Here is a 27,623-nt window from a genome sequence, read left to right on the forward strand (position 1 = left end):
CTACTTTCTCTTATTACCCATAACAACCCTGCAGGTATCCTAACATACACCTAACTTCAACTTGGATGTCTTGAGTCCTCACTAACCACCCAAGCACTAGCTTAATGTGTTTTTAATTAGTTGCATGACTGTGGACTTGGCTCTGTTACTATAAATTATTTTGTGTCCTTGGACAAGTCACAACCTCCTGGATCTCAATTTTTAAATGTGAAAACACAAACACTACATATCTGCCTTGACTACCTCCAAAGGATATTGTAAAACCAAATATAACCATATATGGGAAAAGACTTAAAAACTCTCTTAATATTTGCAAATGAAATATCAGATAAAGGGCTAGTATCCAAGCTCTATAAAGAACTTATCAAACTCAACACCCAAAAAACAATCCAGTCAAGAAATGGGCAGAAGACATGAACAGACATTTCTCCAAAAAAGACCTACAAATGGCCAACAGACACATGAAAAAATGCTCAACATCACTTGGCATCAGGGAAATAACAAATCAAAACCACAATGAGATACCACTTCATACCAGTCAGAATGGCTAAAATTAACAGGTCAGGAAACAACAAACATTGGTGAGGATGCAAAGAAAGGGGAACCCTCTTGTACTATTGGTGGGAATGCAAGCTGGTACCTGGAAAACAGTATGGAGGTTTCTCAAGTATGGAGGTTCCTCAAGAAGTTAAAAACAGAACTACCCTACAGCCCAACAATTGTACTCCTAGGTATCTACCCCAAAGATACAAATGTAGTGATCCGAAGGGACACTTGCACCCCAATGTTTATAGCAGCAATGTCCACAATAGCCAAACAGTGGAGGGGGCCCAGATGTCCAATGACAGATGAAGGGATAAAGGAGATGTGGTGTATACTTACACATAGGCGCACGCGCGTGCGCGCGCGCACACACACACACACACACACACACACTGGAATATTACTCAGCTGTCAGAAAATTTTACCCTTTATATCAACATAGATGGAAATGGAGGGTGTTAGGCTGGGAAAAATAAGTCAAACAGAGAAAAACAATTATCATATGGTTCAATCATCTGTGGGTTATAAGAAACAGCAGAGAGGATCATAAAGGAAGGGAGGGAAAACTAAATGGAAAGAAATCAGAGATAAACCATGAGAAACTCTTAACTACAGGAAACAAACCGAGGCTTGCTGGAGGGGAGGCAGGTGAGGTGATAGGCATTAAGAAAGGCAAGTGATGTGATGAGCACTGGGTGTTGGTGATGCAACTAATGAATTGCTGAAGTCTACATCTGAAACTAATGTACTATATGTTGGCTAATTGAATTTTTTTAAAAAACCTCTCAATTTATATCCATGTTGTCTAACCTCACATGATAGAGTCTATCAGCATAAAAGAAGTAATTTGATAAATGCTTTTTTGGTAAGAAGGAAGGAAAAAAACAAACACTGGTTTTCTTTCTATTGGCTATCATGAAGTATAAAAGAAAAAATGAATAGAAAAGTAGTCGGAAATTTATATCATAAATATTCTAATTAAACGTTAAAACTTTAATATAATGTCTAGTGTTAGTTACAGTATATAAACACTCACCAGTTTTCTCTTCTCTGAAGAAACAGACCTTACACAGCAAACTGAACTAGAACTTGAAGTTTTTTTCTCTTTCTTATCCTAAGAATGCCATTTGGAAAAAAGGAAAGCACAAAATAAAGCACAGTATAAGACAGTATTATTTAATCATTGTGATTATAAACTAACACTCTTTCTACATCAATAATAAACTTTGGGGGGGAAAATGTTTAAAGACACACAAACTTTGGTAAGAGGGAAAGAAACTTAACTAGAAGGAAAACTCAGGTAGAAATCAAAAGATCTGGGTGCTCTTATATTAGAGATGAGATGGGAAACAGGTGCTACAGCAGAAGGCTAGCTGACAGCTCAGCTCACCCTGAGGGGTGGTGGCATTGCCATGGTGGAATTTAGTCTTCTACAAAGTAAAGCCATATCTAGTTATTTATATGAATTTCAAAATTCAGTAGACCCAGGACAAACGTATTTTGAATACCTACCATGTACCAAAGACGTTCTAGTCAGTGGGGACAGATTAATGAAAAAACAAAAGTCCCTGGCTCCCATGGGAGGTTAAAATTTCAGGCATGAAACTGTTTATTTACAAATAAACAAGTAAAATATTTAGTGTGTCAGACAATGTGATGGAGACAAATAAAGCAGAGGAAGAGGGCAGGAAGAGCTGGGAGGTGGGGGTGGAGGCAGCTGCAATTTTAGAGTAGTCAGAAAAGGTCCCACTGATAAACTGACACTTGACTGGAGATCCGAACAAGTGAAGAAGAAGCCATGTTGGGGATCCCTGGATGGCTCAGCGGTTTAGCACCTGCCTTCGGCCCAGGGCATGATCCTGGAGACCCGGGACCGAGTCCCACGTCGGGCTCCCTGCATGGGGCCTGCTTCTCCCCCTGCCTACATCTCTGCCTCTCTGTGTCTCTCATGAATAAATAAATAAAATCTTAAAAATAAATAAAAATTAAAAAAGAAGCCATGTGAATACCTAGGGAAAGAGTTTCCCATCCAAGGGCTTATTGGAATAGTAGCAAGGAACCACAGAATGGAGAAAGCAATTGGAGAAAGAGAGGGAGACCAGATGGGGAGGGTAGGTTGTTTTGTTAGCCATAGCTAGGACTTCAGCTGTTATTCTGGCTGAAGTAGGAAACCACCAGAAAGCACAGAGCAGAGGAGTGACATGATCTGACTTACATTTTAATAGGATCATTCTGGGCGCTTGTTGAGAAGAGAAAAATGGGAGGCAAAGGTGGAAGCTGAGAGAGAAATTTGGAAACCATTGGAATAATCTGGGGAAGAAAGCTGATTGTCTGGATCATGGTGATAGAGAACATAGACTTGGTATTAAGAGAAACCTGATAAATTTGCTGATAGATGGATGCAGGTAGGGGCCGACAACCAGGATTTTGGCTCAAGCAAATGAAAGAATAGAATTGCAACTTACTAGTTGGGAAAATGAAGCTGGGCACTTGAAAGGTTATAGTTTAAGAACATGAGGAGGAGTCAGCAAAGGACACTTCGAAGCAGTCACCAGTGTAGAGGAAAATTAGGAGAACATGTTGTCTCAAAAGCTAAGTGAAGAAAATGTTTCAAGGAGAAGGTGTAATTGGCTATCAGATTAAGTCTGAAAATTGACCAATGGATTTAGCAACATGGAAACTATTGCTGACCTTGATGAAAGCCCATTTGGAGGAACACCTGAAAAAGTCTGATTCAAGTAGGTTAAGAGAGAATAGAAGGAGAATTACCAATGGTGTGCCAATTATTAGTGCCAAATGGGGGATTATATAAATCTAAGACACCATGGTACTGCATGGCCATACTCCAGATCCCCTTTCCAATTACCCCTATACCTGGGAGGCCAAATTAGTAATTAGAAAGTAAGCAAAGAGGTATTTTTTTCACTACACAAAAATAAACTGCAAAAAAAGGTATCTTTGGGTTAGTAAATCAAAATTCTTACTTCTATGTCAAAGTTGGGTGATGCAGTGGTGCCTTTCCTCTGAGATTTCTCTTTTTTTCCACAAGATTCTTTGTTGGACATTTTGAAAAGCTAAAATAAAAAACACATTAGGTGTTTCTGGTTTGTTTTTTTGTTTTTTTACCACCACCACAACAAAATACATTAGAAATCAGTCTTCCTTCAGTTTTATAGACTGGAATTTTACAAAATGATCTCCATTTTCTAACCATTCCCAAGATAGCAGGATTCTCTCATTGTTCCACTTTATTTCACTTATAGTCTCCCTCATAATGATCTTTTCCTGTCTTTCAGTTTCATCTACTACCTTTTTAGGAATGACTCTCAGAACAGTGCCTTTAGCGCTGACCTTCTCTCTCAAGCTTCAGATCACCATTTTCAACTGCCTACAGGACTGCTGTATTTTGCCCAACCTACGCTTCAGAACCAATTAGTTCTAAGTCTTTATTTTCCTGACACACCCTCCACTCTCAACTTAGTGTTTATCAGAAGCATCCTGGGCTGGAATCAAAAGGCCAGAGACTGGGAACATCATCAGGTCTGTTGGGATGGGAAGATACAAAAGAAGTCTAGCAGAAAAGCCCAAAGAACAGTTTATTGCTGACAGTAACACATACAGAAACTACGAATATAAGAAAGGCTAGAAAACAGGCAATTGCAATTACTCATAGTCAATCATAAGCACAGTAAGTGAAGTTCTATAAAATAATAACACTAAATCAAACTTTTGGAATGCTTCGATGAATATAAAGAGAAATCAGAAAAATGAGGACAACTAAGAGAAAGCCTAATAATAAAAATTAATAAAAGAATTTAGTATCAACTTCTAGAACAGATTCTAAATTATCCAGAAATTTTGCTTTGTAAGGTAACGTACAGCAGCAACTGAATTCACAGCTGAGCTTCCAGATTAGAGTAATAATCCTCTTTTCCCCTTCTTGTTCCAAGGATTCTATTCCATGTCGGGGAAAGGTACAATAAAAAATTATAAATTCCATGAAATGAATTGTTTAGAGGCAATGGATTACTTATAATGTTAACTTTTACAATTTAAACTGATCCATCTCATGTTGTTGTTTTGACTACAAAATAAGACTAAATTTAAGCCTTTCATCCAAAAGCCAATTGAAAAAAAATCACTGCAGATAGTGGTCTATAAAAGGAAAAACACATACATGCTTCCTATGACAAATGTTTTATATTAATAAAGGTGTGAAATTCATGTTGTATAAACTCAAAGGGGAGATTTCCCGTGCTGGCCAGCCTCCAGAGTGGCTCCTGATGATTTCTGCTGCCCTGTACTCACATTCTCATAGTCTTCTCACAATAAATAGAGCTGGCCTGTGACAGCAATAGGAACTGCCATATGGCAGTATGTGGCTAGGTCACTGTGGCTTCTATTTTTCTCTTATTCTAGGGAAAGCCAGCCACCATAAGGACATTGGAGAAGCTCACCAGCGAGGAACTGAATGAAGCCCCTTGCCATGCATGTGAGTGGGCCTGCTTTGAAGCTAATCCTGCAGCTCTAATCAAGCCTTTGAGTGGTAGCATCCCGGGCTGAATATCTGCACTGCAACCTCATAAGACTCAGAACCAGGTACACCCAGAAAACCACTTCTGAATTCCTGACGCACAGAAACTGTGAGGTAATGTTTACTATTGTTTTAAACCACTAAGTTTTAAGATAACTTAGACAGCAATAGATGAAGAGTACACTCACTTAATTCTCCAAACTTTAAAGACTCCTTTCTTTAGGATGTCTCAAGAGCAGAGACCACACTTAGAAATTTTTATTAAAATTCTCACACTCTAAGATCTAATCCTTTTCATCTTCTGGTTTCCAGCTAGTGTCAAAATAATGAGACTGATGGAGTGAATCAAGCTTTCCATGAACCATCTAGCCTTTTGGAAATAAGAGAGAAAAAAAAAATCAATGATGCTTGGGTGAAGCACAAACAGAATTAGCCACTATTCATTCCTATAAGTTATAACATGTTATTTTCCCATTTTTTTTGATTAACTGTTAAGAGCAGTGAGGTAGGTAGTCACGCATTCAGGAAAACTAGTTAAAAGTTGGGGTGTGAGCTCGGTGGGTTGAGCATGACACTCTTGGGTTCCGCTGGGGTCCTAATCTGGACGTGGGATCAGCCCCACCTCCAGCTCAGCACTAGTCTAGGAGTTTGCTTGGGATTCTCTCCTCCTCCTTCGGCCCCTCCCTCCCCCTACTGGCTGCTCCCGCGCTCGCTCTCTCTCAAAATAAATAATTTTTTTTTCTTTTTAGTAGAGGTTGGAGGCGCTATGAGGACTTTAGAACTATGACTCACTTGGGGAGAGGGGAAAGGAAAACAGCCTCCAGATACATTTCCTAATTACTGAGGGATTGATTGAGGGAGTTTGGGAGGTAGCAACTAAATTCTGTTACACTTTCAAAGTGCCAAATAATGGGGACGCCTGGGTGGCTCGGCGGTTGAGCACCTGCCTCCAGCCCAGGGCGTGATCCCGGAGTCCCGGGATCGAGTCCCACGTCGGGCTCCCTGCGTGGAGCCTGCTTCTCCCTCTGCCTGTGTCTCTGCCTCTCTCTCTCTCCTGAATAAGTAAATAAAATCTTAAAAAAACAAACCTGGGAAACAAGTAGGAAACAGTTAGGAAACAGACCGATGAGAGAGGCAGGCGTTAAGTACCAGCTTTACTAGCCAGGAAAGCCCAACCGGAGGTGTGAGCCTCCTCGGACCTGCAGGGGCTTCCCTCTCCTTTCCTGATGCCTGGAACATTCGGACCAGTCCCAGAAAACTCAGTTGTCCTCTGCCGGCGCCGGCGGGCTTGGCTGCGCGAGGCTCAACCTCAAGCAGGTGGAGAGCAGAGGGAAGAGACCCCCGAGGGGAGTGGGAAGGGGATGCCGTGGGGCACCTGAATCGCATCAGACAGGTGCCGCAAGGCTCAACGCGCCCGGGTGACCCAGTCCAAGGCCAAGCGTGAGGTGCGCGCGCACACGCGCTTCCCCACCTACAGGACAGGACCCCTGCAACCACAGGACGGCGCTGACGAAAACAGGAACACGGAGGCTAAAGCAAAATAGAGACAGGAGGAGAAGCGTTGGGGTCACGGTGCGAAAGGAAGCGCAGACCCCAATTCCGAATCAGCCGGCCTCGCTAGGAAGCTCGTCAGCTGCTCGCACGCCGCCGCGGCCCACGGGCTCCGCACACACCAAGCGGGCGCAGCCCAGAGGCAGAGCGGCCAGAACCACACCCTTCACGGAGCCGGCTCAACCCCGGATCCGCCTACAGAGCCGCCCCGCCCCGGCTCCAGGGGCCTCCGGAGTCCTCCGACCGGCTGGCCGCCCCCCGCTCCGCTCCCGGAGGCAGACAGGTGGGAACCCGCTCGGCAAAACGTCAACTAGCGCCCCAGTTACCTTACCTGCGCCCGCAGCGGCGGCGGCTCCCGAGGCCCAGGCCAAGGAAAAGGGTCCCCCGCCCCGCCCCGCCCGGACCCGATGCCCGCTGGGAAATGTAGTCCGGCTCTCGGACCCTGGCTACTATTGGAACGCTCCGAGCGTTTGTTTAGCTTTGCGTTTACTTCCTCCTGAGGGCTTGGAACGCCGGCTCCGCCCCACCCCACCCCCAGGTGGCGCGCTGCACCCTGGGTATTGTAGTCTCGATTCGCTTCCTTGGTTGACGGCTGGAACGGGGACGCACCGTGGAAGCGGAACTCTCTTACCTCATTGGACGCGGTCCCCGATACGTTTCTGCGCAGGCTGTGGTGGCGTCGTAACGCCTCGGGGAGAGGGAAGCGGACCGGACCGCGAATCGCTGCCTCTGGCTTTTTATTTTTCTGCTGACAGGATTTGGTCACTGGTCCTTCATCTTTTGTCTGTTGCACGCATCCAGCCCTTCCCACTTGCTTTCCCACTCCTGGGATCCAGCCCTGTGGGCGCTCACGCCAGTTCTCTCACCCCGCCGTGTGCCCCTGCAGGTCCCCGGGCGGGCCTGGCACGGAGGCGGTAACTATGGAGAACATGGCGGAGGAGGAGCTGCTGCCCCCGGAGAAGGAGGAGGTGGAGGTGGCCCAGGTCCAGGTCCCGACCCCGACCCCGGCCCCGGACTCGGCTCGGGTCCCAGCTCCGGCCCCGGATTCGGCCCCGGCCTCGGCTCCGACTCCGGCCTCGGCTGCAGCCCCAGCCCCCGCCCTGGCCCAGGCTCCGGCCCTGTCCCCGTCCCTAGCCTCTGCCCCTGACGAGGCGGAAAGCAGTAAGTGCAGGAGGCCTAGATCTTTCTGCCGCCACAGAAGCGAGAAAGTGCGCCTTGCCGGGGAGTAGGGGAGGCCCTTCTTCCCTGGGATGGCTTTTATGGGGGGCGGGGGAGGCAGGTTTAGGGATGGGGGGCGGGGGAGGAAGGGGGGACCCGTGTCGTGGGTCAAGCGGGTGCAGAGTGGGTGAGGGCATCTCCACGCCCCTCGGGGACCTCATGGTGACGGATCTGGGGAGGGCCAGGAGCGCTGCAGATAAATGGAAATGATGAGGTCGAGGGCTTCTTCGTTAAACGGGGGGGGGGGGGGGGGGGGGGGGGGTGTCTTTTTCTACGAAAACAGTCAACACCTAATTTGGTGTGTGCATGACTGTAAATTTAAGTAGAGGTTCTCATTATGTGTATGTTACATTTCAAAGTCCGTAAGACAAGGTTCACTGCTCACGAACTTAGCATATAATTTCACTGCTAATGGTTTGTGGGACGAATAAACGATAATTTAATATACAAGTAAATGTTATATCTTTATAACTGCGGGGCGGGGGGGAATAATAATTTGGTAGTTTCCCTCCCAGGCCCGTCTGCCACCGTTCGCTAAGTCCTTCGGAATGTGACACGGTGACCGAGGCACCCCGCTTACTGTAGTAGAGCCCAGCTGCCAAGATTGAGGAGCCATTGCTATCCATCAACTGGCTTCTGGGCCCCGTAGGCACCAGTACATGGGTTTCGAAGCATTTGATTTTCTTTAGCAGCTTGGTTTCTCAAAAAGAATTTGAGGCTGATAAGGTAGTTTAAGAAAGGGTCGATTACGTTGTGGATGCCTTCCCTCAGTCAGAAATACCAACTGGGTTTTGTAGTCCGTTCCATCAGAAGTGAACTGTCGAAAATTAATAGCCCGTGTTATTGTGCTAACCTGTGCATGTTTTCTAAGTGGTGATTTATTAGGACCATAAAGAGTAACACGTAAGAATCTTCTGAACACTTTTAAATGTAAAGTCTAAGCAAGTTTTTTTTTTTTTTTAATTGTTTTGTGGTCCGTGAGTTGTCCCTTAGGCTCTTTCTGAATTCTAACAAAATACATTAATTCATTTTCTTTCCTACTTCCAGGACAGTTGCGAGGTTAATATCTATACAACACTGGGTGGTTGTAATCGACTAGAGTTATTTTGCGATTTTTAAAGCCACCTAAAAATTGTTATAGTAGGTTAAAAAGTAGAGGTGATCACAGAAAAGGCAAAGACAGCGTGCCTAAGGTGGGACCCTCAGATCGGAGCTTGTACCTGCAAAACTACAGTGAGGAGGAGTGGCACACGCCTCCCTTCCTCACCTCTAGATCGGGTTTGTTTATATGAATCAGAATTGGTCCACCAGCTTTAGGGAATGCATGCTTTCTCCACCTCCCCCACCAGAAAGAATGTTAAACATAATTTGAGAAGATTTAGAAGTATGTGATTCGAAGGATGTATGATGTTTGAGAAACCAGAAAAATGCATTCCTGGGACAAATGTGTAATGATTGAGAAATCTGAAATGCATTAGAAATATATGTTAATCACATTTTAAAAGTTATATATGGTCTAGTTAGTTCTTTGAAATCAGTCTTTACTAGGCAAGGTGAAGATGTCATATCTGAAACAGAACAGAAAAATGAGGAAAAAGCAGAAGTTGTAAAAGAGCCTCCTAGTATCTTGGATTCATCTGATTTAACAAGAGGTTTGCTATTGACTTCAGAATTATTAGTGTATTACAAAAAGTTTAAGTACAGATTGTCTGATATCTATTATCTGAACCAGAAACTGATTTGAGAGGTATACACACATGGGCATATCATGAATCTTTAGACAGATCTTTGAGAGTTTTAATAGTGGGCCACAGGATTTTCATTGTTCTCTTGTGACTTAGCAGGCCCCTGTCTCTTATTTTGTACGACTTAGAATGATTTCCATAAGCACAGGTTTATATAGTACTATATAATTTCACATACACAGACCTTTGAACTTTGGAAGCCAAAAGCCTTATGATTGCAAATTGAAAGGACTGATTTGTACGTGTGGATTTATTGCCTGAATCTTATGGTCTCACCTAGCAATTAAGTTTTTGGTCATATGGGAAAAATTTTGCCTATTCATACAACTTTCATCTCATTATAAAGTCATTTGAACAATATACCTCGTAAAACAAGTTAACCAGTAGGATTTGTTGCTCTTTGTATTTCTCATTTAAAAATGAGGTAAAGGGCAACCCTGATGGCGCAGCGGTTTAGCGCCGCCTGCAGCCTAGGGCGTGATCCTGGAGACCCAGGATCGAGTCCCACGTCAGGCTCCCTGCATGGAGCCTGCTTCTCCAGCTGTGTCTCTGCCTCTCTCTCTGTCTCTCTATGAATAAATAAATAAATAATCTTTAAAAAAATAAAAATAATAAAAATGAGGTAAAGATTTGTCTTTTAATAAATTTGAGTAGGAATGTCTGATAGTGCTGAATTGAATTCCAAAAATATTGACTCAGGGTGCTACTGCACCAAAAAGAGTAATGATTTTTAAAAATATTTAACAAAACATAGTGCCTGCTGTGTGCAAGATACTGCACTAGGCGCTTAGCCATTGCAAAAATGAGGGAGGCATACCCCCTGCTGTCCTGTTTATTTGTGGGGGGAGACAAGGACACAAATTATACAAAAGGGTGAAAAAAAAGGAACTGGGAGTGAAGCTTGGAGAGGAATAGGCAGGAAGGTAACAATGCCAAGGAAGGAACTTAAAGGGCTTAAGGTTCTAAACTGTATAACCTAATTGTATAATGAGTAGTAGAGAGCCCTGTGGTTTACCATCTCCTCTCCCGTTGGGGATCTTTTCCTGCCAGTTTTCAGCTCCTAAGTCTTGTATTTGTATATTCAAGCTCCTATTTTGTAAACCATTATTCTCCTTTGGGATACACATATTCAAGTCTCTCTGTCCTTAAAAAGAAAGAAAAAGCAAGCTACAATCCCATCTATCTCCTTTTTTGTACTACCACACTTTTTGAAATAAATCTATGTACTTTTCTATACTTTATTTCTTCTTCCAATCCCGTTTGTATTCTAGAACACCTCACTGAACCTTTTTTCTTAAAGGTCACTAGAGACCAGCTAAATACTAAATCCAGTAGTTTTTTGTTGTTGTTGTTGATTTCTACTACTGTTTGTGATAGTGTTGAACAGTTGTCTTTTACATTCTCTTTTCCTTTGGCCTCTGCCTTATCTTGATTCTCCTTACTGTTTACTATTTTTGAATCTACCCTCCTGATTATATTTCCCTAGTGTCTCTTCATTACCTACAGCCCTCTATACATCACTTCCGAATTATAACCATTTATATTAGCCAGTAGTGGGTTCAGTGGCATTGGGGAATGCATGCCCCTTGTACATACTCGAGAATGTACTAAATATACTTTGGGAAGATTTATTCATATATTCCAAAGTTTACACATATGTCATTTGAAGAATGTGTAATGTTGGAGAAACCTAAAAATATGTTACTGGGACTGGATTTTGGCTGTTTTCTTTTTTCACAATATTTTTACCTTAGGCCTTCTTCAGCTTATAGTTTCACCTAACGTGTATTTACAATTTATATCCCTCCTGAACTCCAGAAACAACTCAACTGCTTACTGAACTTGAGTGTGAATACCGTTTGTACATCAAACACACTTTATGTCAAAAACTAAACTCCCTTTTCTCCTTTCCTCTTCTTTTCTGCCAAAAACGTTTTCCTCTTCCTTTATTGATTAATAGTTCCTTTATTCTTTTTTTTTTTTTTTTTTTTAAGATTTTATTTATTCTTGAGAGAGTCAGAGACACAGGCAAAGGGAGAAGCAGGCTCCATGCAGGGAGCACGTGGGACTCAATCCCGGGACTCCAGGATAACAACCCGGGCCAAAGGCAGGCGCTAAACTGCTGAGCCACCCAGGATGCCCCAGTACCTTTATTCTTAACCACATAAACTTAAAATTTTAGAATCATTCTTGAACGTACTCTTCATTCATGGTTATTTCTCACACCCAAAGTTCTTTGCTTTTTTATTTATTTTAAGCCATCTGTTCCGTACCTTTCCATTACTAACTTCTCACCTCAGTTACTGATCTTTGTTGGGTTCTACGCCCAGAGATAACCTCCTGAAATGCATTTAGATCGTATCATTCACTCCCTGAAAAACCTGCAAAGACTTCACATTGCCTGAAGAGGACAGTCCAGACTAACTTGCATAGAACTTAAGCCTTCCATGATCTGTACATTTTTGGCTGCTTGTTCTTCTACTAACTCCATTCTCCAAACATTCTACATTCCAGCCAGGTGTGGGACAGAGATGGCTGTATTTTTTTTTTTACACCGTTGCCTTTGTTCATGAGGTTACTTCAGCTTGTCAGGCCAGCCACCAAATCTCTGCTTATTGAAATTCTGTTCATACCTTACATCTCAGTCAAATGCCACTCCTTCAGTGAAGACATTCCCAAAGGCATTTGTTGGAATTAATTCTTCCTCCTGTATGCCCACATCATATTACTTTACCCGTTATTCATTTCATCCTGCCTTGTGTTACACTAAGTAGGTAACATATCAGCATCTCTCCCACCTAGTTGAAAATTCTTTAAAGATAGGAAGTGTGGCTCTTGTTTCTTGCTTTACCATTTTAAAAAGAGTAAAAACATTTTTGGAGCATTCTATTGAATAAAAGGTTTAAAGGTGTGAAGTTACACAGTGGAGCTTTGCCTCCAACTTTTTGCATTCTGAGAAACGCTTGTCATTTTATAAGCAGAATTGCAGCAGTATTCCCCATCTAGACACCAGGGCACCATACTATAGGAAATAAAAGTGGAGGAGTCTCTGTGACGTGACCAAATAAAAATGGAACTGGAATTCAGATTGTTAAAACATAATTTTCTAACTCTTAAAATTTCCTTTCAGAGAGACACATCTCAATCCAGAGGCAGCTTGCTGATCTCGAGAAGTTAGCCTTCGTAACTGAAGGAGATTTTGACTCTGCCAGTTCATTGAAATCAGAGAGTCTTGATGCAGGTATTTACATATTTTGAGGGTTTTTTTTTTCCTTTAATTTCTAATGGTTTTTCATCTTTCAACTCATGAAAATTTGCTGAGAATAGACTTGTTTATTGCCACTGAACTAGAGCAATAATACGTTTTTCATTCAGGAAACCGGTAGCCTTCTACCTGCATGGGTGCTGTGGTGATAAGTTGTTTCACAGTTCCTCAAGGAAGTTACAATTTCATGGATATATGAGTACTGTGTATTCTATAAGTTAGGAATTGCGTTTGGCTATGAGTAACAGAAATCCGAAAAAACAGTGCCTTTTATAATACAAAGGCTTATATCCTTTCACGTAAAAGAAGTCCCAAGGTGGGCAGTTTTGGGCTGGTACAAGATTTCCTCATTGCTATCAGGGCCTCAAGCTCCTCTCTTTCTGCTTTGCCATCCTTAGTGCTTGAATTCCCTCCTCAATATCGCTTTATGGTGTTTTGAAGTAGGCAGAGTATATTGGAAAATTATTTTGATGATACTTGCAGTGTGCTGTATGTGAAAGATATTTGTTAGATTAAAAATTGAGTTGCTGATTATTTCTGTTTATTTTTATTGCTCTAAACCTGAGTTTGAAAAATAAATAAATAAAAATAAACCTGAGTTTGAGACTTTAATTTTTTGTTACTATCAGAGTTTTTATTTGAGATATATTACATTGCTAATTAAATAAGACTTCTATTTTTATAATCCATAATCTTTTCATTAATAAGGAAGAACTTAGAAATTCACTGAGAGGATACAGTGGTTCTAACCATGCTCCCTGTCCCAGAATAGCAGTTATTTTGGATCCTGTTTACTCCTTTCACTCCTTACATTTTTCTTACTCCACATGTTGTTTTTGTTGTTGCCAGAGTAGAATGCCACAGCAGAAATTTACACTGTCTGCCCAGCTCCTGCCTCTATGGGCATATGACAAGTGTTGCCCTCTCTCCTGTCCAAAGTACATAGTGATGCTCTCTCTGGCAGGCATTTTGCCTGGAGGGACATCATGTAGTTTATCACTTTCCCATTTTCTCTGTTCCTAGTGGTAACAAGGATATCAGCCAGCCCCAGAGAGGAGAATTTTAGGGTAAAAAATCAATCACTGACCATGTGCTGATTATTAACTACCTGTTGAGGTAGAGATGACTCTCCCTAATGTTAACGTAGACATTATCTGAGAAGTGTATGTGTTGGGTGGAGGGAGTCCCCTGTTATTATTTTGTAGCTAAATCAAGGCATTAATAGCTAGTCTATTTTGTGCTTTATTTGTTCTTTTTTTCTTTTCTTTTTTTTTTTTTTTTGTCAGGAAACAAACAGTCTTGTCCATTGTGTCCTAAGGAAAAATTCAGAGCTTGTAATAGCCATAAGCTTCGTCGTCACCTTCAAAATTTACACTGGAAAGTCTCAGTTGAATTTGAAGGTTAGTATTTTTGTGCTTACTAAAAAGTAAATGAGTCAAGATTTGATAGAAGTTTTGGAATCTTATTGTGAGCATAATCAGGTATTTTCCATTTAAAATTATTAGGGATTTAATGCCCTTCTTTTAATGTGTTTTTAAATAAAAGACCATGTAACTCTAGGCAATAGATATATATTGCAAGTGTAGTTTAGTTTAGCAAATATTTAATAAGCGTCTCTTCTATACTGGGTACTTTGCTTGGTCCTGGGGTGGGGGGAGTCCCCATAACTTTTTGAACTGTGTTTTAAAAAGTTAGACTTTTCCTTTTATGTTAGAACAACTACCATTTGACACATAATTTTGAAAGTGTAATAAATGCAAAACAAAATAAAATATGTGGTATGAATATTGGAGAAGACCCATCTTTTTTCTGCTGATGGCTTAAAAAGACTAGAGTTAAAAATAGTGGGCTATAAGATAGATATTTGAAATCATAGCCTTTCTTTAGATAAATGGAAATTAGTAAAAAGATACCAATTATAATAGTGACAAAAATGACACAACTTGGGCGACTAAATTTACCAAGAGGCCTCATCAAGAATAAAATTAAAGGATAAAAAATGAGATCTTACCAAGTTAAAAAAGACTTCCTAGATATAATGAATTATTATTAGATTCTAAGAGTGAGTTATGTGAATTATGATAGCATTTTTGGAAAGAAATCTGGTAACATTTTTAAAATTTAAAATATACATATCTATCCACCAGGCACTCCTTCTTTTGGGAGTAAAAGAATCGATAGATAGGGAGAGATGTACAAGAATATTCACTGCAGCATGTACTTAGTGACAAAAACTTAAAACTAAAATAAAAAAGGGATGGTTGAATATATTATGGTATATATTATGGTACATACATACCGATAAATATTACACCATCATTGTAAAGAGTATGTATTAGATCCATACTAGCTTACTCGGAAGGCTTTCCATGATAAACTGATAAACTGATATTTCCATGATAAACATGATAAACTGCTATTTCCATGATAAACTGCTATTGATAAACTGCTATTAAACAGCGTGTAAGATTTTATGTTACATTTAGGTAAAAATAAAAAATATCTCCCAAAAAAAGCCCTAAAAAAAAAAAGTTTATTACTAGTTACTTAGGGAAAAGGGAGGGAATTAGTGACTAAATCAGAGGCCATCTTGTCTTTTATGTTTAATTATTTACAAGAATATATAGTAAATCATGTTGACTTTTTATCAAAAAAGAAAAGTCTCAGTTAAAAAGTTATTTTCTGTATTTTTTATTTAAGCTATTATTTAACCTTTAGGTTTAGTCTTTGTCTTCCAAGTTTTTCTCAGCTCTTAAATGGCTCATGGCATTTCTTTACTTTCTTAAGTATATTAAGTTGTTGGGTTTTTTCACATGGTTGTGATCTGATCTGGTAGATAAGTGAGTGTCATAGCTTTTGTCTTAGTAAGCAGGTCTCAAAGAAGTTGGCAAATATGTTTAAGACAGAAGCAGCAAGACCTGCTGAAGGAATAGAAGAAGTGAGATGTGAGGAGAAAAAAGTGAACAATGCTTGGGCTTGAGATTTGAGCAACTATAAAAATAGTGGTATCCTTTACTGAATGGAGACCAGGGCTGGGGGAGAAGGCCAAACCTGCAGATTTAGACATGCAAAGGTTTAGATGCATCTCCTGGAGATGTCAAGTAGCCTGTCTAGATACGAATCTTGAGTTTGGGGAAAAGGTTTGGGCTAGATATGTATGTTTGGGAATTGTCAGAATATAAATGGTATTTAAAGCCAAACGACTGCGTGGGATAACCATAGGAGTACATATCAGTGGAAAAAAAGTTGCTGAGTCCTGAGATACTTCCATAAGAACAAGTAAGAGAAACAGATGCAGGATATGAGAAGAAAAGAGTTAGAGATCATTTAGAGTTAAGACAACTAGAAGGCATTATCATTGATTTAAAAAGTGAAAAAGAGACCTGGTTCAAGAGGAAATGATATATTTAGTCCTTGGCAGTAGATTTTGAAATGCTGACCTGATAATCAGTCATATATCCTCAATAGGCAATTAGAGATAGAGATCTAGCCCTCAGGAAGGAGTTAGTATCTAGAGTTAGAATTTGGAATTCCTTCTCCCAGAGGAGATAGTTGCAACCATAAAAGGCATTAAGGTTTCCAAGGAAAAAAGGGGGTGTGGTGGGGAGTCATGTAGCAGATCAAGCTTACAGAAACTCTTACCTTTTAGGGTGGAAGAGAGGGAAGAGACCTATGAAGAAGATTAAGGAGGATGGGAGGAGAGAACTAAGTACCATATCATAAAGAGGCTGTGTAATGGTAAATGTAGTATGAAGCTAAGAAAAAGTCAAAATGTCAGAGAATAGCTGATAAAATTGAATCCCAAAGAAGCTAAATGACCAATCCAAGATAATACAGAACCAAAATTTAAATCTGGATCTCATATATTTGTTTTTGTACTATATGTTACATAACAAATATGTAAAACTAAGGCAGTCTCATTCAAATAGGTTATGATCTTTTAAGAAGAATCCCAGTTATTCTTATAAAATAAAATTTACTAATAATTTTAATGATAATTGAATATTTAATGAACAGTGATATGACAACCAGCCATTCTTCACTTTAGGTTACAGGATGTGCATCTGTCACTTACCTTGTCGACCAGTGAAACCAAACATTATTGGAGAACAGGTAATCAGATGTTAGATTTATTTTTAAATTTAGCTCTCTTTAAAGAAAGCACAATCTTTTTTTTTTTTTTTCTTAAGATTTTATCTGAGAGAGAGAGAGAGAGCAAGAAACATGGCAGGAGGGAAGGGGGAAAGGGAGAGGGAGAAGCAGGCTCCCCACTGAGCAGGGAAACTGATATGGGGCTAACCCTAACCTAGGACTCTGAGATCATGACCTGAGCCAAAATCAAGAATTGGATGCTTGACTGACTCAGCCACTCAGGCGCCACTTGTGATTAATACGCCCTTTCTTTTAATTTGTCAAAGAACGGACTCAAGAAACATCCTGAAATCTTAATAATTCTTTAAAAGTACTATGTTCATTTTTAGGATGCATTTAACTTTGGGGGAATACAAATTACAAAATATTTTTTAGTGATACTATTCTGAATGCATAGTAGCTGAATAAGTCCTCATTATTAATTTTTTTCAGGTCACTAAAAAGAGCAAAGTGGTGGGAGAAAGAAATCCAAACATTTCTTAAGCAATAATCAGGACAATGCTTGGTCCATCAACCCTATCCAGGGTTGGCAATGTTGTCAACTTTTCTCTGCTTGCTATTTGACCCCAAGTAAATAGGAAGTAGAAATTCTAAGGCTAAAAGGCATCAAAAATAGGAAAAAGCCATTGGAGTAGTCTTTTTATTCTCAGCTAAATGAGAAACTATAAAGTGAAAATTTTTCATATGGACTGTTAGACTTTTTATTACATTTCTAACTTTCAATGGTATGCTGAAACTAGCTCAAATTTCTAGAAGGCTTGAAAGCTAGCTGTTAAATATGGCCATCATTAAAAATTATATAAACTTTAAAGTGAATAAGTTATGTTACCAACCAAGATAATGAATACTCAAATCTCATTACTTCTTATTATCTATTTTACTATTGTCTACATTCTTTGTGTATATTAGATCTGGATGGTAGCCATGCTATCTAGGATATTATACATCTCTTCCCAAATTCACATTTAGCAATGTGACATCAATCAGTAGCTTGAAATCTGTCATGATTATAGTTTGAGGTTGGCCATGGTAGAATATACATAACACAGAAAACTGCAAATACTACAAATCAGAGCTTTATTTTCCTGGAGAACAATTATTAAACATCTACTAACACAGCACTGCTAATTTTATGCCATTCATAAGTGCTACTTATAGAAAATAAGGTACAAAAAAAATAAAAGAAAATAAGGTACCGTTATTTGCTGACTAGAATGGGAAAAATTAAAGTTGTAGTTATTATAAAGTAAATAAAAAGCACATATAAGTATATAGGTAAGGAAGTAAAGATCGCTTCAAAGTCCCATGGCGATATTAATTCTATTTTCTATTCCATTATACAACCAAGACACACTAACGGAATTAAACTTGCAGTCTTAAATAAGCTTCTATTTTATTGTCTTAGTAACATATCTGTACATTTAAATTAAATACTCTGTTTGATAGATATCCAGTAAAATGGGCGCCCATTATCATTGTATCATTTGTTCAGCAACAATCACCAGAAGGACGGATATGCTGGGACACGTTAGGCGACATGTGAATAAAGGAGAGACGAAATCCAGGTATATTGCTGGTGAGTTGAGCAATCTCATTAACATATGTTGATAAGTAAATCTTTAAACAATGATCCAGTTATTTTCAGATATCAGGTAGATAAAATATAGCAACTTAACCAAGTCACTTAGTTTTAACTGTGTTAATCCATTATTTCAGGTTTCGTTTTTCTTCTGTGAGACTCCCAACATTTAACTTTCCTCAGTTTAACAAATACATTTAATGCGAGTATAAAAAATGGATTGATGCTAAAGTAAATATGGATATCTTAATAAGAGATTATAGATAACTGTGTTATACTTACTGTTGAAAAACATTGGAAAAAGGAGGTAGAATTATATAAAGACCATTTACTATCCTGAAGTGATACCAGGTTATTAATAGCTTGTTATTACCGAGGAAGCCCTTCTTAAGAATTAAGACCTCATGCCCTAAGGCATCCATTGTATGTAATGAATTAACTTCTCTTACATACATCTAGAATGGTACTATGTTCCTTTTTCAAGAATTGAAAAAAATAGTCACAAATAATTTTCTATAGAGCTTCATTTTCTCCTGGAATCTGGTTTGAGAAAAGGCTGATATTGTGAGGGATGTCACATGCCACTTTGGTAGATGTAGGAGAATATAAAATACAACACCAGGGAATATTACTATGATTTGGCATTGTAAAAAGGGAAATATGGTTGCCGTGTAGTTTAACATTCTGATTATAAAGTTATGAAGAAATCCAAACATAAAGAATCTCGATTATTTTTTCCCACATATGAAGTATATGTCTCGTTCCTTAAATATTTAAAATATACACACAAATATAGTAGTATTTCATTTGAGTTGATAGCTACATGATTCTAATGTGTACTAAATGTAGAATCTTTTTTTTCCCATTACTTTATACCCATCTGAATATAATTTGTGATTTTAAATCATAGTTATAAGGAAGTGTTCTGAAATCCAGCATATTCAGGAAGTATAGTGATTCTTAGTCTTCCATGATGGCTAATGGAATGAAACAGAGATACTATATTTTATAACCATTATATCACAGTAAGATATATTAGTAGGGTTTGATGAATACTAAAGGTATTAGGATTTTATTTTTGGTTTATTGTTCTTAACTATGTTTCATGATACAGATATATTGATGTTCTGGGCAGATAAGATTTTAAGTTAATAAACTTTAGTTCCCCAAATAATTGAGTGCTGCTGTTTCCTAGAGACACTACTGAATAAATCAGTTTTGGGTTTTTTTTGTTATTTACCAATTGTTACAATTGTTTTGGGGTTTTTTTGTTATTTACCCAATTGGTTACATTAACAAAATATTATAAAGTTATTTCCTTTAATGTGTATTGATTTAGATGTTTAGAAATATTTTGTATTTCACTGGAAATCTTTTTTTTTCTTTTTAGCTTCTGCTGCAAAACCACCTAATGAAATTTTGAAAGAGACAGACACAGATGTACAAGTTTGTCCTAACTACTCTATACCTCAAAAAACAGATTCCTATTTTAATCCCAAAATGAAACTAAATCGGTAAGATGAATTGGAAAAAAGGTTATGGGATGTTTCAAACAAGTACAAATAAACTTTCTCAATCTTTATGTTCTAATATAGGGAAGTTTAATACTACGTACAGAATGAAAATGTTTTTGTATTTTCTCAGAATGATTGTTTTCTCTCTTCTTTTCTACCAAATTAATTTCGTTCTCAGAGTCAAATAGGCCTAACTTTATATAATTGATGAACAGGCTGGTGCTTTTCTGGGCAAGTTTTATGAAATCATTCATGGTGAATGCTTATTTAGAGAACCCAATTAGATTGATAGTTTAATTTCACAAATATTTAGTTCTTGTACTACTAGGTGAGGAATATGTTACTAGGTCTTCTTTTAAAACAGGTTGTACAAAAATAAAAATAAAACAGGTTGTACAGTAAATAGGAACCCCGATTCTCACTATTCTTTTTTTTCTTTTTTTTTGAGAGGGAGTGTGAGCACAAGGTGGGGGTAGGGGTAGAGGGAGAGGGAGAAGGAATGGGAATTTTAATCAGGCTTCGCATGTAGCTCTGAGCCTGGAGCCAGATGCTGGACTTGATTTTAAAACTCTGAGATCATGACCTGAGCAGAAATAAAGAGTCAGACACTTAACCAACTGAGCCATCCAGACACCCCATCTCACTACTCTTAAATAAAATCTACAGTGATGAAGCCATGGTACAGTAAAATTATTTCAGATTATTGTACTTTCTTCTAGGCAGCTAATATTCTGTACATTGGCTGCTTTGGCTGAGGAACGAAAACCTTTGGAATGTCTAGATGCCTTTGGAGCCACTGGTAAATAATGCTTTTTTTTTTTTTAGAATCCCACTTTAATTGTCAAATTTATGCAGTATCTTTTCTTAGAAAATTTATATGGATATTCTATATAGCAGGATATTTTGATATAAAAAATTAGAGATCCAAGGTAAGTATTTTTATTGTTAAAAATTTCAAATACATGCAAAAGCCCAATGTGGAACTCAATCCCTGGATCATGCCCTGAGCCGAAGGCAAACGTTTAACCGCTGAGCCACCCAGGCGTCCCACATTTCCTTCTCTTTTATGGCTGAGTAGTATTTTGTTGGACATGTGTGTGTGTGTGTGTGTGTGTGTGTGTGTGTGTGTGTGTACGTATGTCACATTTTCTTTATCCATCAGTGGACACTTAGGTTGTTTCCATATCTTGGCTATTGTAAATAATGCTGCAATGAACTACTCTTTTTTCACCTGAAATCATTAAACCTAATGTCTGAGCTTTTCAGTCCTTTCTTTAATGTTCCTTTGTTTTTTGTTTTTTTTTTTTTTAAAGATTTTATTTATTCACGATAGACCTAGAGAGAGAGAGGTAGAGACACAGGCAGAGGGAGAAGCGGACTCCATGCAGGGAGCCCGATGCGGGACTCGATCCCAGGACTCCAGGATCAGGCCCTGGGCCAAAGGCAGGCGCTAAACCTCTGAGCCACCCAGGGATCCCCTCTTTAATGTTCCTTTGTAAACTTATATCAGTTCATGGCAGTAAGTTTGCATGCTTCCCCATCTCTAAGATGGGAGTATTAGAACTTATTTCACAGGCTTGTTATGGGAACCTAAAAAAATTCATAAAGACCATGGCATGTAGTAGATGTTAAATACTACATTTATGAGACACATGGGTAGAGAAGACAGTCAATACTCTTGGTACATAGAGGGCTTCCTAATCCACAGTAGCTGGGCCTGTAGCGCCATCACCTATATTGTAATGAATGTCCCTTATGGCACTAATCCAATAAGTATAGAGAGCCTGTGAGAAGAGGCCATCTTGGTCTGGATTCTTGATCATTTGCTTACATACAAAGTTCTGTTAATTCACAATGGTGCTGTTGTGCAATGTTTGAGAAATGTTGGTCCACTAAAGTTGTTTTCATATTTTGATGCATTAGGTAAACTTCAGTGGAAGGAGTTCCAACTTCCCATCCCCCAAGCAGAGTAACTCCACTCTTACTCACATTGTATAGTGGGTTTCTCTGTAAGATTTTGCGTGAAAAGTGTTCCATTGTAAGAGATGTAAAAAAAAAGAAAATCCATTCCCTGAAATAACAAACATGGTTACTTTATTTGAATAGAGGTTATGGGAAAGTTTTATTTATTTTTTTAAGATTTTATTATTTATTCATGAGAGACACAGAGAGAGAGAGCGGGGGGGGGGGGGGGGGGCGGATGGGGGCGGCTCAGAGACACAGGCAGAGAGAGAAGCAGGCTCCATGCAGGGAGCCCGACATGGGACTCGATCCCAGGTCTCCAGGATCAGGCTGGGCTGAAGGTGGCGCTAAACCGCTGAGCCACCCGGGCTGCCCTATGGGAAAGTTTTAGAAGAAATATTAATGAAAATCTGTTAGACACTTTGTGTGTATATGTGTGTGTGGTAACTTTTCTTTGTAGGTTTTGAAGTGAGAAAGTAGAAAAAGAATTATTTATGAAAATACTAAGATTTGGAAACAATTTGGTGTTTTTATAAAGTAATATTATTATTATACTATTTTTATTCTTTAATTACTGTAATTTAAAATTCATTTTCCTTCACATTTCTCCTAAGGAATAATGGGATTACAGTGGGCAAAACATCTTGGAAGTGCAGTTAAGGTTACAATTAATGACTTGAATGAGAACTCTGTGACACTGATTCAGGAAAACTGCCATTTAAACAAATTGAAAGTGGTAGTGGACAGTAAGGAAGAAGAAGAAAGTGATGATATTCTTAAAGAAGGAGAAGAAAACCTTGGTAATATTAAGGTGACCAAAATGGATGCCAATGTACTGATGCATTTGAGATCTTTTGATTTCATGTAAGTGAAAGAAACTTGCTATGTCACTGTCTAAATGGTCCTGGATTATTTTTGTGGGGGAAGGGTTAAAAATAAAGACTGTTGTTTATTTATTTAAATTAATATAGTTTTTTCCATTGGCCTAAGGAATGCAGTAAGAACATTTCCTAGCATTTAAAATGAAATTCCTGGGCATGACAATTTTCCTCTAAGCCTGATTTCATCTTTATATGTCTAACGTATCACATGATCATTTTGTTACTTAATTTAAAATAGATTTATATACTTAAAATATATTCGTAAAGTACTTTTGAATCCATGGAATTTTATCATTACATATAATGACAATGGTATGGTATCATTTTGATTACTAATATGATTTTAAAATATATCTGTATTCTTTCTGATTTTAGACACCTAGACCCTTTTGGAACATCAGTGAACTACCTAGATTCTGCATTCAGAAATATAAGAAACCTTGGCATAGTATCAGTGACTTCTACAGATATCAGTTCTTTATATGCCAAGGCACAACATGTTGCCCGACGTCACTATGGCTGTAACATCGTCCGAACTGAATATTACAAGGAACTAGCAGCCAGAATTGTTGTAGCTGCAGTGGCAAGGTACCAGATTGACAGCAACGTACCTAGTATGTTTTGGTATATGATAGAGATAATATTATAAAAAGTACCAATCTCATTTTTCAAAATATGCACAAAGAACAAATTTCTGTATTCATGTCCATAATCTTGATTTGTTTGATAATCTTGGGGTTTTTCCTGTTATAATTTGATTTAAAAGTTTTGTGCCTAAAATAGTTTACTCTCTTGGGACGCCTGGGTGCCTCAGAGTCCTGGGATTGAATTCCACGTCAGCCTCCGCACAGGAAGCCTGCTTCTTTCCCTGCCTGTGTCTCTGCCTCTCTCGTGTCTCTCATGAATAAATAAGTAAATAATTTTTAAAAACATATTTTACTCTCTAATTAAGAATTTCATTAAATTAATAAGAGGAGATTAAAAATGAAAGTTAACTTTAAATCAGTTATTTTAATGACATAGGGCAAATGGGGAATAGCACCCCCATGAAAAGCAAATGCAAAAGTTGTTTTTATTTTTTTAATTTTTTTTGAAGATTTTACTTACTTATTCATGAAAGACACCGAGAGAGAGAGGCAGAGACATTGGCAGAGGGAGAAGCAGGCTCCATGCAGGGAACCTGATGTGGGACTCAGTCCTAGGACTCCGGGATCACGCCCTGAGACAAAGGCAGACACTCAACTGCTGAGCCACCCAGGCATCCCTAAAAGTTGTTTTTAGATTTAGAAAAAAATCAGGTTTTGGGCGGGTTTTTTGTTATTCATTTATTTTTAAGTATGGCTCCATGCTGGGCATCATTTGCAGAAACAAGTTTATAAGCCATAATTTTAAAAATTTATTTATGTTTATTTTGTTTTACTAATCTCTACCCAATACGGGGTTTGAACTCATGAATCTGAGATTAAGACCTGAGCTGAGGTGATCCCTGGGTGGCTCAGAGGTTTAGTGCCTGCCTTCAGCCCATGGCATGATCCTGGAATCCTGGGATCAAGTCCCACGTCAGGCTTCTTGCATGGAGCCTGCTTTTCCTCTGCCTGTGTCTCTGCCTCTCTCTCTCTCTCTCTCTCTCTCTCCCTCTGTCTCTGTCTCTCATGAAAAAATAAATAAAATCTTAAAAAATAAATAAATAAATAAAATTTAAAAAAAAAGACCTGAGCTAAAATCAAGACTTGGACACTTAACCAGTAGAACCACCTAGGTGCCCCAAAAAAGCCATTTTGTTTTTTTCTGTGTTTTTTTAGATTTATTTACTTATTTATTTATTTTAGAGAGAGAGGAGGCAAGAGCTCAAGCAGGGGGAGCGGCAGAGGGAAAGAAGAATCTCAAACTCTGCACCAAGCATGGATTCCAATGCAAGGCTCTTTCCACAACCCTGAGATCATGACCTGAGCTGAAATCAAGTCAGAGTTCAACCCACTGAGCCACCCCAGCACTCCAAAAATTATTTGTTTTATGTCTATAATATCTCCTTTATTTACATACTTTGAATAAAATGATGGCTTATAGTGGCATCTGGCTGGCTCAGTCAATAGAGCATGTAACTCTTAATCCCAGGGTCATGAATTCAAGCCCCAATTGGGTATAGAGATTACTAAAACAAAAATAAAAAACATACATAAATACAATTTTTTAATGATGGCTTATAAACCTGATTCTGCAAAATGATCTTACCTACAAAACAAAAAGTTATGTTTTTTTCATCAGGATTTTGAAAACAGTTAAAGGCCTTTTTTTGAGCACCCACTTTATTCAGAATGTTATGGTAGGAGAAAAATACGTTAATATTATATAAGTTGACAGTGAGAGTATAACTAATGCATGATTAGCCAGTTCATTCACTAGCCTCAACACTGGGTTCACAGCATTTAGATTGAAATTCCTACCTCAACATAATATAGATTATTAGACTTCATATACTTTTAGGGTTATTCCTAATTATCTGAAAACTCTGATACCCAGTGTGTATACATACCAAGGACTTATCGTATATGCTTAAAAACATTTATAATGTAGCATCAACAAACTGAAATTCATACATATAAAATAAGTTTAGTATAGATAACTCCAGAGGGAAAACCAGGTACAGTAATGGTATATCAATTAGAATTTAATCCAAAAGTCTATAAAATTAATAGTGAGCAAAAACATTGCCTATTCATTTTTCACTGAACATTCATCATATACTAGCCTGCATGTAGTTAGTCCTCAATAATCATTGTTTAGAAGAGGTATTTATAGATAAAAGGAGATAAGAAAGAAGGGTAGTGGTGATGACAAGAAACAAAGTGACACTGAAAATCAAAGAATGTAGTGTAGGATACCAACGATACCATACTGGAAAATGTCCAGATACTGAAGACCCTGCCAAGCATCCTTTGTTACCTGTGGTTGTTTGTATAAAAGTTGTAGTAATGATCTTTTAAAAACACTGCTACTAAAAAGTGAACTTTATTTTCCCATACCTATCCATAATTTACTATCCAGGTTAGTATTGTCAAAAAAAAAAAAAAAAGCCAAACATTTAAGAAAAATGATAAGCCCCCAAAGTAACTTAAAAATTTTTTTTTCCAGAGCTGCAGCCCGATGTAACAAAGGCATAGAAGTACTGTTTGCAGTGGCTCTGGAACATTTTGTGTTGGTCGTCGTGAGAGTTTTGAGGGGGCCTACTTCTGCAGATGAAACAGCCAAGAAGATTCAGTACCTGATCCATTGTCAGTGGTGTGAAGAGAGAATTTTTCAGAAGGATGGTAATATGGTAGAAGGTAAATTCAAGCCTTTCTTTACTCTATATTATGTTTATGTATAAGCCTCCAATGAATAAGTCTTTATCATATCCCTAATTACACATATTGTTGTCCTTTGATTTTTAAAGATTACAGTGCTAACTTTATTTCCTATACTGGATTTCCTTTCATCAACAGACAAGACATTCGTGTGAGTTTATTAAAGTTATTTACTCATGCTCTACAATTTACGTTCTCTAGCTCTGCCCTCTATTGAAGCATCTAGAAATAACTTAGTTTCCACTATCACTAATTTTAGGAACAGAAGTCAGATTACCTCTTTGTTTAGGGTGTTTCAAATCACTAATTTTATAAAAATAATTATCATGTTTCTGGCTGAATATAAAAACCATCAGTTATAAAACTCATTCAGTAAACATTTATTGAGCTTCTACTATATGCCAGGCATGGGGATCAAAGAAAAAGATGAGACTTATGCCCTCATAAAGATGTTTCTGTTTAGCTTTTCTGGGGCATAGAAACAGATGCCCATTGTTTTCTGTTAGATTCTTGGCATGTTTTAGTATGGATTTTTAAGAATTCTTTAGATATTCTTTAGATAGAATTTAACCCTTGTGATATGAGTTACAAATATTTTTTCTCATTTTGTGGTTTCTCTTGACATCTATTTTTTTAATCTTTCATATGCCAAAGTTTTTTGTTGTTACTGTTGTAAAGTTAATTTTCTTTTATGTATTCTTTATTTAATCTATAGTTGAAAGAATGTTCATATTTCTATATTCAGGATAGGTTGTGTTTTATTGAATAATTCACCTTTCTCCACCAATGTGAGAATACCTTCTTTTTCTTATACTAAAGAATATATTTGAGTTTGTTTCTGGATTTTCTGTTCTGTTCCAGTGGTTTAGTGATTTTCTGTTCCATTCTGTTCCAGCACCTCTACCACACTATTTTGATTACAGAGGATTTTTATTTTTAGTGTTTAATATCTGTTATGGCAATTCCTCTTCAAAGCTGTATTTTTGGAGTATTGCTGATATAGGATCTTCCTTTTTCCTTAATAAAAGAGTAAATAAATAGACCAGCTAGTATTTTTTTTTATTAAATTAAGGAAGATAGATATTATTGTGGTTTTCAGACTTCTTAATAGCCTAGTATGCTTTTCATTTGTGCAAGTACTTTTGCTACAGTGTTAATTGATAGAACAGAAGGCGTCTGGTCATGTTCCTTTAGTTCTCGCTAGTGCTTTTTGATTCAGGGATGGATCTGAGATACCTATCATTTATAATGTTAAGAAAGTATCCTTCATTTCCAGTTTTGTTTTTTTTTTAAACATTTTATTTATTCATGAGAAACACAGAGAGGAGAGAAAGA

The 27,623-nt window shown here is 38.3% G+C and overlaps 2 protein-coding genes across 17 annotated transcripts in view; one reads left to right on the forward strand and one right to left on the reverse strand.

Moving 5' to 3' along the window:
- The window catches only part of SWT1 (SWT1 RNA endoribonuclease homolog), a 93,066-nt gene extending 85,902 nt beyond the window's left edge, over positions 1 to 7,164 (reverse strand). For 8 of the 16 annotated variants that reach the window (XR_011996361.1, XR_011996357.1, XR_011996362.1 and 5 more), the window contains exons 1-3: positions 6,960 to 7,133; positions 3,528 to 3,617; positions 1,580 to 1,657 (exon numbers count right to left, since the gene is read on the reverse strand). Coding sequence is in view for 9 of the 16 variants with exons in the window: in XM_026001190.2 (XP_025856975.2) it covers positions 1,580 to 1,657; positions 3,528 to 3,608 (159 nt within the window). In the remaining 7 variants the exon portion in view is untranslated. Of the gene's footprint in view, positions 1 to 1,579; positions 1,658 to 3,527; positions 3,618 to 5,265; positions 5,448 to 6,959 lie in introns of all 16 variants that reach the window. The other 8 variants (XM_072733168.1, XM_072733166.1, XR_011996358.1 and 5 more) reach the window with 7 other exon arrangements.
- Positions 6,531 to 27,623, forward strand: part of TRMT1L (tRNA methyltransferase 1L) — a 36,331-nt gene continuing 15,238 nt past the window's right edge. The window contains exons 1-10 of the mRNA XM_026001199.2: positions 6,531 to 7,789; positions 12,722 to 12,832; positions 14,143 to 14,256; positions 16,905 to 16,969; positions 18,455 to 18,584; positions 19,978 to 20,101; positions 20,821 to 20,900; positions 22,678 to 22,927; positions 23,320 to 23,532; positions 26,077 to 26,267. Of these exons, the coding sequence (XP_025856984.2) occupies positions 7,549 to 7,789; positions 12,722 to 12,832; positions 14,143 to 14,256; positions 16,905 to 16,969; positions 18,455 to 18,584; positions 19,978 to 20,101; positions 20,821 to 20,900; positions 22,678 to 22,927; positions 23,320 to 23,532; positions 26,077 to 26,267 (1,519 nt within the window). The 5' untranslated portion in view covers positions 6,531 to 7,548. The remainder of the gene's footprint in view (positions 7,790 to 12,721; positions 12,833 to 14,142; positions 14,257 to 16,904; positions 16,970 to 18,454; positions 18,585 to 19,977; positions 20,102 to 20,820; positions 20,901 to 22,677; positions 22,928 to 23,319; positions 23,533 to 26,076; positions 26,268 to 27,623) is intronic.

The sequence above is a fragment of the Vulpes vulpes genome, chromosome 13, assembly GCF_048418805.1.
Source record: "Vulpes vulpes isolate BD-2025 chromosome 13, VulVul3, whole genome shotgun sequence".
NCBI lineage: Eukaryota > Metazoa > Chordata > Mammalia > Carnivora > Canidae > Vulpes > Vulpes vulpes.